The 12,802-nt window shown below is 41.3% G+C and overlaps 1 protein-coding gene across 1 annotated transcript in view; it reads left to right on the top strand.

Moving 5' to 3' along the window:
- The window catches only part of LOC127044633 (engulfment and cell motility protein 1), a 305,086-nt gene that overhangs the window by 138,258 nt on the left and 154,026 nt on the right, over positions 1-12,802 (top strand). Inside the window, exon 6 of the mRNA XM_050939721.1 lies at positions 5,702-5,871. Within this exon, the coding sequence (XP_050795678.1) occupies positions 5,702-5,871 (170 nt within the window). The remainder of the gene's footprint in view (positions 1-5,701; positions 5,872-12,802) is intronic.

Raw genomic sequence — 12,802 nt, 5'->3', positions numbered from 1 at the left:
TTAATGTATCTGCTTGGCAAGCTGAAATATGTACACTACCTTGTATTTCGTGATATGTTTCTTAAGTTATGTCGTAAAAGACAAAGAATAAAATCCTGGCCCTATTGAAGTCAATGGGATTTTTGCCATTATTATTATTTGTATTACTTTAATGTCTAGGAGTTCCAGTCGTGGACCAGGACTCCATTGTGCTGCGCATTGTAAAGAACAAAAAGAGTCCCTGCCCTGAAGAGCTTAATCAATGAGAGTTTTGCTGTCGAAGCCGGTAGGGTCAGGATTTCACCCAGAGTGCATTAATGTTTGAGAATGTCTGTCTGGATTCAGAATTTCTGCAACCTCCTTAGGGTATGTCTACACTGGCAGTGTTACAGCGCCAGGAGTTACAGCGCCATTCAGAGAGTGCTGAAGGGAAACTCCTGTTGTGTGTTCACACTGTCAGCTGCCTGCGCAATAGAGTGTTCACACTTGCAGCACTTGCAATGGTGTTGGGAGCGGTGCACTCTGGGCAGCCATTCCACAGAGCAATTCTTCGTCTTCTGCCGCTAAGAGTTGTGGGAAGGTGAAGGGGGGTTTCGCTGCTGAGGGTGAGCAGAGAATCAAGGAAGAGTCTTCTCCAAGACTGCGGATTCCGCCCTGGCTCTATGCGGCTCGCCTGTGTGCAACAATGGTTTCCCCTCTTCCTCCCCCAACCATGGTGGCATAGTGGCATGGGAAAGTTACCATTAATGGGGCAAGAAACAAAACAGCTCTGCCAAAGAACCTGCGACAGTGGATGGTCCAGTATCTCTAGTAGAGTTTCCTGGAGATCTCTGAAGCAGATTCCTGTGAAGTGAGGGAGTCAATCAACAGCCTGTTCCACCACTCAAACTAGGCATGTGGTGGTACATGCATCATACAGAGACAAGACTGCTTTCTGCAACCCTTCTACCCCCAACAACTTGCTTCAGTGAGTCACAAAATCAAATCCAGTTACTAGGGGCATCCTTTCCTATTTGCGCTTTGCCAAGCTCTGACAGCTGTGACTGGCTAGCCTCCTCCAGGGTAGTCATCCTCTGCCTCTGGGTCCCCCTTCACATCCTCATCCAAGATTTCCTCCTTCTGGCTTGGTCCACTCTTGACTGGCACACGAGAGTATCCACAGTGGTCTTTGCAGTGGAGGTGGGGGTCGCCACTGAGTATTGTGTCCAGCTCTGTGTAGAACCGGCAGCTGGTGAGTGCAGCACCGGAGCGGTGGTTTGCCTCCTGCACCTTGTGGTAGGTGTTCTACAGCTCCTTCACTTTGACCTTGCGCTGCAGTGTGTCCCGGTCATGGCCCCTTTCTATCTTGCATCGTGAAATCTGTCTGTAGGTACCATAATTCCTACGGCTGGAGTGCAGCTGGGACTGGACAGCCTCCTTTCCCCATATGCCGATGAGGTCCAGTAGCTTGCCTGGTGTGTGAAGTAGGCATGCCCACCTGGAAAGATGTGCTGAGACCACTGAACGCATCACTGAGCAAACAGGAAGGAGACTTTCAAAATTCCAAAGGAATTTATGGGGTGGGGATGATTGGTCACCTCAGGGAGGGCCATAGAGTTCAAACCGATGACCAGAGAGGCATTGTGGGACACCTCCCAGATGCCAATCACAGTGCTATTTTACCATGGTGTCTACACTGACACCACAGTGCTGTACCCCTGGTACAGAAAGCTGTACGCCGCTCGTTGGGTGGATTTTTTTACAGCGCTGCAGCTACGCCGTTTCTGCACACTAAGGGGCTTGGCAGTGTGTCCACCTCGGGAGTTACACCGCAGAAAGCTGTTTTACTGTGCAGAAACTTGCCAGGGTAGACAGGGCCTAAGTATGTGTGTTAATTGTTTGGAAAGTTTAAAGATACAGGCTGTGAAGTATTCTCCTCTGCCAGAAGGAATACTTAGCCAGTGTACAGTGGCTAGTTTTTCCGTAGCAGTCAGCAGAACCCTTTGTAGGAGTTCCTAACCAAAGGGTTGATGGGTTTTCTATGCAAATTCCCATCTTGGATTTAGATCATTTCTTTTTTCTTTTAAAGCTGACAATCCTGTCAAGCGGTCTCTGCTTTCAAGGACTGCAGTTCAGACAGTGCAGCCTACCTATCCTGGCTGGCCTTTCCACAAAACTAGATGGATAGTTTAGGCTTCTTGAGGGCCTTATGAAATACTCCAGCTTTGACAGAGTGCATTTTACAAGCTTCCTGTTCTCCTCCTCTGCTTCCTCCTCTTCTAAACTGGAGAGCTTTTAATACAACCCTTACTTTACTGGAACAGCAGTGTTCTGGCTAATTCCCCCCATATTTCTCAAAAGGGTTTTATTTTTTATTCCTACATGGATCATATTTTAATAAGAACAGATATGTGGCAGCCAACTTTACAGTTCTTTAATGAGCAATGCTCTCTACTGTCCATCCACTGATGAATTATAAATCATTAAAAGAACACCCTGGTAACCAATCAGCATGCATCATCTGGGTGTCATTTTAATGCATTGTTCAGCAAGACCATGCATTCTGTAAGAGCACATATGAGCACTATGACAACAAGAACTAGGAGATTTTTGAGGACTACGTGTTATTCAGTGCAGCAGTATTTTCATCCATGTGGCACGTAATGCCAATCGCCAACATTACATTTGGCCAAATGCCACATGAGACAATTACCAATATTTTTGCTAAGAAAAATATTTATTTTCTAATCAAGAACTTATCTGCCTGTACCAGTTCTTCTCTCGTCAGATGGCAGAAAGAATGCAGGTTTCTGGATGCACAGACTTCCAGGGGGTTGCTTTACATACCATAGGCACCACTGCCTAGAAACTTTGACCTTTGGCCTATTAAGCCTTGTCCACATTCATTTTTCAGGAAATGTTTTGCTGTTGCACTACTCAGGGCCGGCTCCAGTTGTTTTGCCCTCCCCAAGCAGCCCAAAAAAATAATAAAAAAGAGAAGTCACGATTGCAATCTGTGGCAATTCAGCGGGAGGTCCTTCGCTCCTAGTGGGAGTGAGGGACCATTCACCGAATTGCTGCCGAATACCTGGACGTGCCGCCCTTCTCCGGAGTGGCCACCCCAAGAACCTACTTGCTAAGCTGGTGCCTGGAGCCGGTCCTGACACTAGTGCTGGTATAGCATTAACATTAGGGTAGACAAATGTAGTCGAGGACATGAGTAAGTTCCCATCTACAGAGGCAAAACTGAGTTTAAGTGCTATTATATCATAGCTCGGTTACATCATTTGGCTAGCCTGTGTAGAAAGGACCAAACTATATTGCAACCATGTTATAGAACTATTACAGCCGTGGGTGAAATCTTGACCCCACTGTAGTCAGTGGCAAAACTTGGCCTTTATGAGGCTGCAGCAAATTTCTGTAACTGTTTTTGGTCCTATCCACACAGGCAAGACCAAACTGTCATAAAAAAACATGATCAGGACATTATCAAGTTACCATGTGATCCCCCAACATAGTAGTTTTGCAGTGTAGATGGACTATTAGCCTAGATCTCCACTCTTACTAACGCACGGTTATGACATCATCTAGCCCCATTCACACAACCAACTGACCTGTCTTGTAACTGCCTTTAATGATCCTTGTCAAATGTGTTGGTTATATCTATGTAGATGGGACCCTAACATCCTAGTCTGTGACTTTCTTTGCACAGCAATAGTGAAGGTCTTCTAAATAGATTTTGGGGGTTGTTTGTTTCAATAACATGCTTAATGATGTCCTTGAAACCATTTTCAAAGTGACTTCAGCTGAGCTGACGTAGTACTTTTGAAAACCCTCCAAAATGTCCATTCTAGAGTGGGTAACAACTCATGGAGGTAAAATTTATTCTGAGAAATATTAATGTTTTGCAAAACTTCCATGCTGGCAGCTAGTCATCCTTCCCAGATGTAACAGTCACGGAGACCGGGGGCTTATCTACATTATGGGAGTTGCTGTAGCATAGCCACAGTTGCAGAGGTGTGCTGTTGTAACTCTGTAGTGCATATGCATATTACAGTGACAGCAGGGGTATTTCCTTCACTGTAGTAACTCCACTTCTCCAAGCAACAGTAGCTAGGTCAACGGAAGAATGCTTCTGTCAACTTAGCCAGTCTGTGCCAGGGGTTTAGGTTGTCATAACTGCAGTACCCAGGGGTGTGAGTTTTGCACACCCCTAAGCACTGTAGCTAAGGGTACGTCTATACTTACTGTGGATCAACGCTGTGGTGATCGATCCACTGGGGGTCTATTTAGCCACTCCATGCATCTAATGAAGTGGGTTTTAGCCCATGAAAGCTTATGCCCAAATAAATTTGTTAGTTTCTAAGGTGCCACAAGGATTCCTCGTTGTTTTTGCTGATATCGACTAACACGGCTACCACTCTGGAACTTATCACTTAACGTCTGTGTGTGCCTTCATTTACTCATCTGTGGGGGCGGGGATGTTGAGAGGTTTAATTTATTAATGTTTATCAAATATTCTGAAATTAATGAATAGAAGCTTATTTATAAAGTACATATTGGTTTTTATTATTTCCGATCTCTCCTGGTTTAAAAATATTCACTTTTACATTCAATCCTGGATATTCACAGCACCTACTGAAAAGCCATTTTCCTTGCTGGTGTAGAATAATTATTACATAGCAAAGAAATTGTCAGACAGAACAAATTCAACTTTCCCTAGTGCAAATATAATATCAAAGAGAGTGACTGTGCCAGGCCTTACCACTAATTCAGTTTCCTAATGGTCTACTGCTTCAGATTCACGCTTCAGTCAGTGCACATAAGTGTGTTGTAGGAAATTGAATTTTACAAGTCTCTGAGTACAGCAGGGAAGGCTCTATCAATAGCAGAAAGATTGGTTAGCTATTAGCTGAAGATTTGGGACATTGTATTCAGGTAATTGTTATTCTGGGAGCATTGCCTGAAAATGTGGGATTAACGTATTTTAAAGTATTTGCTTAACTATGCAAAACAGATTTACATGGCTTCTGGACAATTTAATTTAAAAAAAATCCCTTTAGCTCTTTATGTTTTCTGTTCCTGTCAGATTTCACATTATTTCTCATCAGAGAGCTAAACATTGATGGGCAGGATATTTTTAATATGTGATTCAGTTGAGTGAATAAGATGATGTATGTGTGATAGCATCATATAGTTTAGGAGGAAATCGTTTCCATATTCTTTGGAAATACAAATACTATGGATATAAAACTGAGAAAAAGCAAAAGAAAAAAGGTAAGGAAAGGACCGGAGGAAACAGAAATCAGTACCATGTGCGCTCTGCATAAGATCTGGAGTAGGATAATATATTTTTGTTTAAAGGTGATGGAAGAGTGCATTGAATAGAGTAAATTTAGATTGAAAAAAACTGTTGTCCTAATTATAAAGAAACTACATTTGTATACTTTGCTTTCTGGGGTAGTTTTATTGTTTGGATCACACTTCATATTAAGGGTACATAAGCTTTTTAGGCCATGGACTGTCGTTTTTTTGTTCAATGTTTGTTTGTTTCTTTACAGTGCCCAGCACAAAGGGATACTGGTCCAAGACTGGGCTCTTGGGTGCTAGCACAATACACATAATAATCTGTTCCATTTGGAGAAGTTTGGAGCCCCAGTATATCATTTACACATTACATTTATAACTAAGAGTTTGAGGAGTTTTTTTAAATGTTTTTTTTTTCTCTTTTGTCTCTGGTGAGGCTCAAAATGCACAGCAGCTCCATGAGAGGATCCAGTCTTCTAGTATGGATGCCAAATTAGAAGCACTGAAAGACTTAGCCAGTTACTCACGGGATGTTACGTTTGCCCAGGAGTTTATAAATCTAGATGGTATCTCTCTCCTAACGCAGATGGTCGAAAGTGGCACAGAGTAAGTATTTTGCTCGAACTGTAACATTTGTTTCCACTAATTTTGTAGCTCACTCTCTCTCATACACACTATTTTAGCTTGAAATATTAATAAACACTGCTCACTTCCTAAAACTAAATGAATATAAGAAAATGAAAAGCTGTATCTGAACAGTCCTCTGCTACTAAAACAATATCTGTGCAATCACATGAAACCTTGTAGAAATGTGTTGTTTTCCCAGAGGGAAAAGGAAATCTTAGGAAGTCACAAGTCACTTCTGTGCCACAAAGCCCAGGAATCAACAAGGTTTTGATTGCCCTGAAATAACAAGCTTCATTTGTTAAACTTTTGCTCTTAAGGTTCCTGTTAAAAATAGTGGCAACTGATAACTGTTTTTTGAAATTTATACTTTTTAATACAATGTAATAAAAATCCACTTCCTTTTGTTTTCTTTAATTTTCTGTCTTTAATTTTAGTTTAATTTTTGATGGGTTTTTTCAAGGGATTTTCAAAGATGTTTACAAATCAGTAGGAGTTAGGCATCTGCCTTATACGCTTTTGGAAAATGTCAGCCATTTTTACCAGTGTGAAGTGGCCTTATCCTGTTCCATTAAAGCAACTGAGAGTTCTGTTATTAACTTCATGGGCATAGGATTGAGGCAGTTATTAGAAGTTTGTGCAAAATAGACCCCCCACCAGTTGGTACATCACACTGTTAAGTAGTGCTTTAATAGTTTCTATTTGCAATGGGCTTTTGAGATCCTTGGGTGAAAGGTGCTGTTTACAGATAGTGCTTTGCTGTCACTCTATCAGATACCAAGAAGGGCACCTATGTGGATGTTTTAGATTACTGCTTGCAATCCAGCTAGTGATACAAAGGGTTTGATTCTGTACTCCCTCACAACAGTTTTACACTGGCATAAGTAGTTGTCTATACTAGTGATTTACACACTGATGTACATAGAGTAGAACAAACCCTAGGGTGATCTATACACACAAGCTGTACTGGTTTAATTAAAATAACTTTTCAATAATTTTTTGTTAAGTTGGCTAATATTGCTTCAGCTTTGGTGGTTAGTGACCAAATTAAGCTAAATCAATATAAGCCAGGTTTAAATTGATTTAAGTGTCCCCTCGCATACTCTTAGTTAAATAAGCTCAAGTGTGTGTATATGCAGGCTGCATGCAATGTTATTGCAGCTGTGCTAGTCCCAGGATATTAGAGAGAAAAGGTGGGTGAGGTAATATCTTTTATTGGACTAAGTTCTGTTGATGAGAGAGACAAGCTTTCAAGCTTACATGGAGCTCTGTGTAATCTCGAAAGTTGTCTCTCTTACAAGTTGGCCCAATTAAAGATATTACCTCATCCACCTTGTCTCTGTGTGTAGGCTGGGCATTTGTGTAGATCTACTACACCGATATAAAAAGTGGCTTTCATTGACAGGGCTTTCAAACAGGGATAAGCTGCACTAAGCCACTCTTTTACTGGTGCATCATATCTATACTGAAGGTTTGCAACAGGGTAGCTCTATCAATGCAGGTACACTGGTGCAAAAATACCTAGTGTAGGCAAACCCTAAAACTGGTGTACCAGAGCAGAGAATCAGGACCAAAGAGTTTCCAATGGATTCACTTGTTGTTGGCCTACAACTGCTCACTGTGTATTCTTCCTCCTTGTTTAGCTCATCGGAGCCTCTGCAATTAGCAGTGGTGACTGGAGTGATTGCAGTCTGATTTTGCTTTTAAAGTTTGGTTAGGTCAAAGTAATTGCGGAGCAAGGACATCTGCACTGCACAATGCATCTTGTTCAAGTTTTATACTGTGTCATTTTATACAGTAAATCCCTGGTAAACTCATGCCTAATAGCCACAAGAATAGAAAACCTTAATTTAGAGTTTTGGTGAAAATGGAAAAGGCAAATTCTGAACCTAGCACACACATGCACTCTTTCTCCTGGTCTCTCTTACGCCATCCTGTTCTGCTTTAATCTTGACCATCTTGATTTTCATTGTGAGTCTGATGATCAATCTTCACTGCAGAGTTAACTTGAGTTACACGTTCTTGAGTTAATCTAGCTTGAGTGAGAGCAGCCTCACTGCAAAATCACACTTGAGGTCCCATATCTATGCCAGTACACCACTCACTCGCGTGTGGCACTAAGACTTCTAGGAATACATTTCCAGTGAATTGTGGGAGACCCTGTCTGGGGGAATTATGGGAAGGCATTGGAGGACTAGGGTTGCTCAAGTAAAGCTCACTTGCATCCATGCTATAGGGTAGTTGTGCTAGCAGCTGATGAGTTGTGCTAACTTGAGCTTTAGACTACATCTCCTGATGGATCAGCCAGCTCTAGTTTAAAGCACTACCATACTAGAATTAGTGTTTTGTGTGTGGATGAAACTCAAGTTAGAGGCAATGCTCAAGTTATACCTTAAGCTAACTTCGGGCTAGTCTACACTGGCAACACTGCAGTGCTTTAACGTGGCTTGTGTGGTCACGGCAGAGTGGTGGGAGAGCTCTAAAAAAACTCCACCTCAACAAGGGGCATAGCTACTAGTGCTGGGAGCATGGCTCCCACTGCTGGTGCACTGTCTACACTGCTTTACAGTGCTGAAACTTGCTGTGCCCCAGGGTGTGTGTTTTCACACCCCGAGTGAGAAAGTTGCAGCGCTGTAAATTGCCAGTGTAGACGAGTCCATCTGTGGTGAAGAAAAAGCCCTTGTTAACCTTCAGCAGACAAGCACAGTGAAGCTCTGGAGTTTATGCCACTTTTACCAATGAGGAGTCCTGTACCATTTATACCTGGCTGGTTTGTCCTTCATTCCATTACTTCAGTGATAATTCTGATTGCATGTTTTACTGACTAGGATACCCCTGGATTTTCCAGGTAGCTGTACATGTCTTACTAATCTGGTATAATTAAAATAAAAATCATTGACAGGAGTTATCAGTGTCTCCCACTTACTTCCCAACATGTTATTTATACTGCATGTATACAGTGCATTGGTTCAAGAAAATGAAAATGGTCATTTTGCTACATACTCTCTAGTGAATGGAGACTGGATAGTAAACATTCAGGAGAGTTTTGTAACTTCCTCTATTTTTTTTTAATTTCATATTGTGTAATTACCATAATTCTGTCAAGCTCTCCTTCCTGACCACTACACCATTTGGAATAAAAGGGCCGTAGGAGCTGTGTGTGCTGAGATTAAAATACTGTCGCTAGCAGTGGTCTGATCTTAGTGTGGACAGGTCCCTAATGAAGCTGCAAGTGTATCTGGTCAATACTAATATTTTTTACAGTAGCTATGGAGTGGTAGCAAGTCTAGAAACTGCTTGTGTCCATCACACTCAGGTTGATTGATGCAGCTGGCAAAGTGCTTATGCTCCAGTAAGAATGCTCAGCTTGCTTCTCTTTCAGGCTTTCTGAGTATGCTGCATGTTGTTTATTTTTACTAAACAAAATCAAGAAATTGGAAAGTGTTTTTGTATTTGCTTTTAAGATGCTGATGAACTGTAGAAGTGGGTACTTCATATGCCCCACAACAAGTGCGTGCTGATTACCAACACTAGGCTTTCTGGTATCGAGTCATCTCTAGGACTTTGGTCTCTATACACAAAAAGGACTGCACATGTGTATACACAAAAAGTGACTTCAGACTAGGGTGACCAGATAGCAAATGTGAAAAATTGGGACAGGGGGTGGAGGCTAATAGGAGCCTATATAAGAAAAAGACGCAAAAATCAGGACTGCCCCTATAAAATTGGGACATCTGGTCACCCTAAGCAAGACATGCAACAATTTCCTGCCCCCGCCTGGCTCTGAGCTACCCTAATGGCTGGTGCAAAATATCCCTATACTCTGGGAAATAGAAGCAGAATTGTCTGAAAGAGATTGTGCCTTAGCCAGACACAGTCTCCTTGCTGCACCTTTTGGGGTGTGGTCTCCCACCCACAACCCTCCCTCCATCCCTGGGCTACTATATCCCATAATCCAGCCCAGAATCAGTATTTTAGCAAATAGCATTGGTGTTACCAGTTCTCCTGCTTTATAATAAATCTCATGCTATTTAGTGTTGTTTTCTTAAAGCCCCTGCTCCTGGAATCAGCTTTCATATTTTAAAAAAAAATTTTTTTTAGCTCTTTTGAAAACATGAATACTAAAGGCTGAAAAGTCAGAAGGCAAATGAAAAGAACCCCACTTTTACTATGGCTGTAAAATCATGAGATTTTAAAATAAATCTCATGATTTTGGGGGCCAGATGCATGATTTTTGCATGCTTGCTGTTGGCCACCTTGCCTTTGTGCTAGAAACAACTATGTTAACAGCATAGTTCTAAAGCATTTTTCATTGCTATTGAGAACAGAGAGTGTTTCTGAGTTGTACATATTAAAAATGACTATGCCAGGGACTATGTTCACAACATGTGATAGGATAGCTGGGTGATAGGATAAGGATGACAGCAACTAAGTGTAATTTATTGTTGCATCTAGGGCCAGGTCTACTCTAGCAGTGCTTTGCTAGCATAGCTCTACTGGCTTATTATACTGGCAAAGAGCTCCTAGTGTGGATGTGGCTTACACTGTGGCTTATTTGTGCTTTTGGTACTGTAGCTTATTCCAACCAGCACCCCCCGAGTGAAATAAGCTCTATCAGCAAAACCTTTTATTATGATATCACTGCATCTGCACTAGGGGCTCTTGCCTGCACAGCTATGCTGGTCAGAGATCATACCCCTGACTGACATAGCTATGCCAGGAAAAATTTTTGATGTAGACCTGGGCTGCATGAATAGGGATGTATTTGGTTTGTGGGAGGGAGGGAAGAGGAGGAAAGTTGCTTTAATTGCTGCATTAGAGGAATTATGCCTTTTTCCTGTTGGAAATCACAAATGCAGCCAGAACAGATTAATCTGAATTGATTTCTAAATTGTTATTCATGTTGTTTATTTTTTTTAAAAGAGAGAAATCTTCCAACGAGCAAGTCAGACATACTCTTCATGCAGCTATAGCATTGGCAGCTATGTGACAATCGTGCATCTATTAAGCACAAATTAAACAGATCATATTGTTCAAGACCTAGTTTAGGGGAAGACCGTGCTAAATTATACCTCTTAGCTCACTTTTCACATGGTATTATGTACAAGATCAGTGGAAAACTATATAAAAATTATCAGTATGGAATTTTTCCTGTTCTTACCCTCTTTGGTGAATGTTCATCCACAGTGTGCCAAAAAGACACCTGAGCCAAAGCAGCAAGTAAAAGTCTTACATTCTTTATAAAATCTGTCAAGTGACACACTTTCAACATAGGAATCTCCAAACACAGTTAAAACACGTCTGGAAATATAAATGGGACCAAATCTTGTTTTAATCCTTAAAGCCCTGCAAAGTCCAAGTGAGAGCATGATTTGGTAACACATGGTTCAATTCCCTCTAAACTGCCAGACGGAATTATGATTTGGTTATGTTGTTTGGCAACACTGGAAAAAAGAGTGCTTTCTACGCTGCTGGTCCATTATGCTCACAAAGGAAACCACAATATCCAGCCCCCCATCCTCCCCTCTCCCCCTGCCCACCCGATGATAGGGATGTAGTAGTGGAAGAAAAGAAAAATAAAAAGAACCAGGTGCCCATTTTACATCTACAATTGCTACAAACCAGGAAAGTGTTTTTGCCTGGATTGTTTTTTTCTTCCCAGGTTGCTTAATGCTTGGAATTTTTCCTTTTTATTTCCTGGTGTCTTTCCAACCTAGGCATTGTATGCAACAGGAAAAGCCCACTTCAAAGACTGAGTCAGCAAAGAGCACATCCTGAAAAAAGGGGCGGAAGAGCACCGAAAATCGTGCTTTTTTATTAAATGCCTTGACTTCAGTGTAATTGTGTGCAGTGTACTTGTAGCCATGTAGATCCCAGGACAGACTTCAGTGTTGTTTTTCTTACCTTGCCCATACTTAAAAACATTAGCATTTAAATGGCCCCAGCTAAGTGTTGATATTCACGCCTCGTTGAGGTGAATTGGCGGGGGAAGGGAGACACTTTGTACCTTTGCTTTTTGTTTTTTTTGACAAGAGACAGATTTCTGTAAAACAGGATGAAAAGGGAACCAGTGCAGTGGCTTTAAATTTCTGAACACTCCTCACAATGAAAAATAGAAAAAACAGGCTGTTTCTTAGCATGAAACTTAAAATTTGAGGAAAATGATGAGACCAGTTTAAAATCACAGGATTTGCAATTTTCCTCAGGCATGGCTGGTTGGTTTCTGAAGGTGTTTGGCTTTTATGAGTGTGGAAGTGCTGCTGTTATAGTAGACTTTTTTTTTTCCCCCCAAACATCAAATTATTACTTAGTTTGACCTCCTGATCAGAGTGTAATCAAATTGTGAGCATGATATTAAACAGGAATTGGTACAAACAACCCCCCCACCTACTTACTTAAATATTTTTCATTGGTTTGGTGGCTGCTAGGCAACCGTATTTCATGTTGCATAGGTTTTTTAAGTATCATTTGTTTTGTATGTGGTGGAGGCTTTTTCCGGGAACTGGGATGTTGTGGCCACTAAAAACATCTTACCATATGTTTAAAAAAATGTTAAGAGTTAGCAGAGCAAGAAACATTTCTGAAATGCAGTTAATTATCCCCTTGAATTTAAATCGTGTCTGATGTCAAAAATGCAGATATCCTAATGTTATGCCTGAAAATCTATCTAGAGACTAAATTTGGTTTAGCAGATCCTTCATCTATCCAGTAGCTGAACTTGCTCTATTGCCTACATGAGGGAAAATTTGTGAAAAATTTCAATTTGCCCTAACACTGGCTTTCCACAAACTTGGAGCCATACTGTAGATCAGTGGTCCCCAACCTTTTTGTGGCCAGTAGCACATGTATGTTTTCAGAAGAGTGTGGCGGGCACCAACAATTTTTCAATTTGTATTTGTACATTAAATAATAT

Source organism: Gopherus flavomarginatus, chromosome 2, assembly GCF_025201925.1.
Source record: "Gopherus flavomarginatus isolate rGopFla2 chromosome 2, rGopFla2.mat.asm, whole genome shotgun sequence".
In the NCBI taxonomy this organism is placed as follows: domain Eukaryota; kingdom Metazoa; phylum Chordata; order Testudines; family Testudinidae; genus Gopherus; species Gopherus flavomarginatus.
This window is presented reverse-complemented; position numbering and strand designations above follow the sequence as displayed.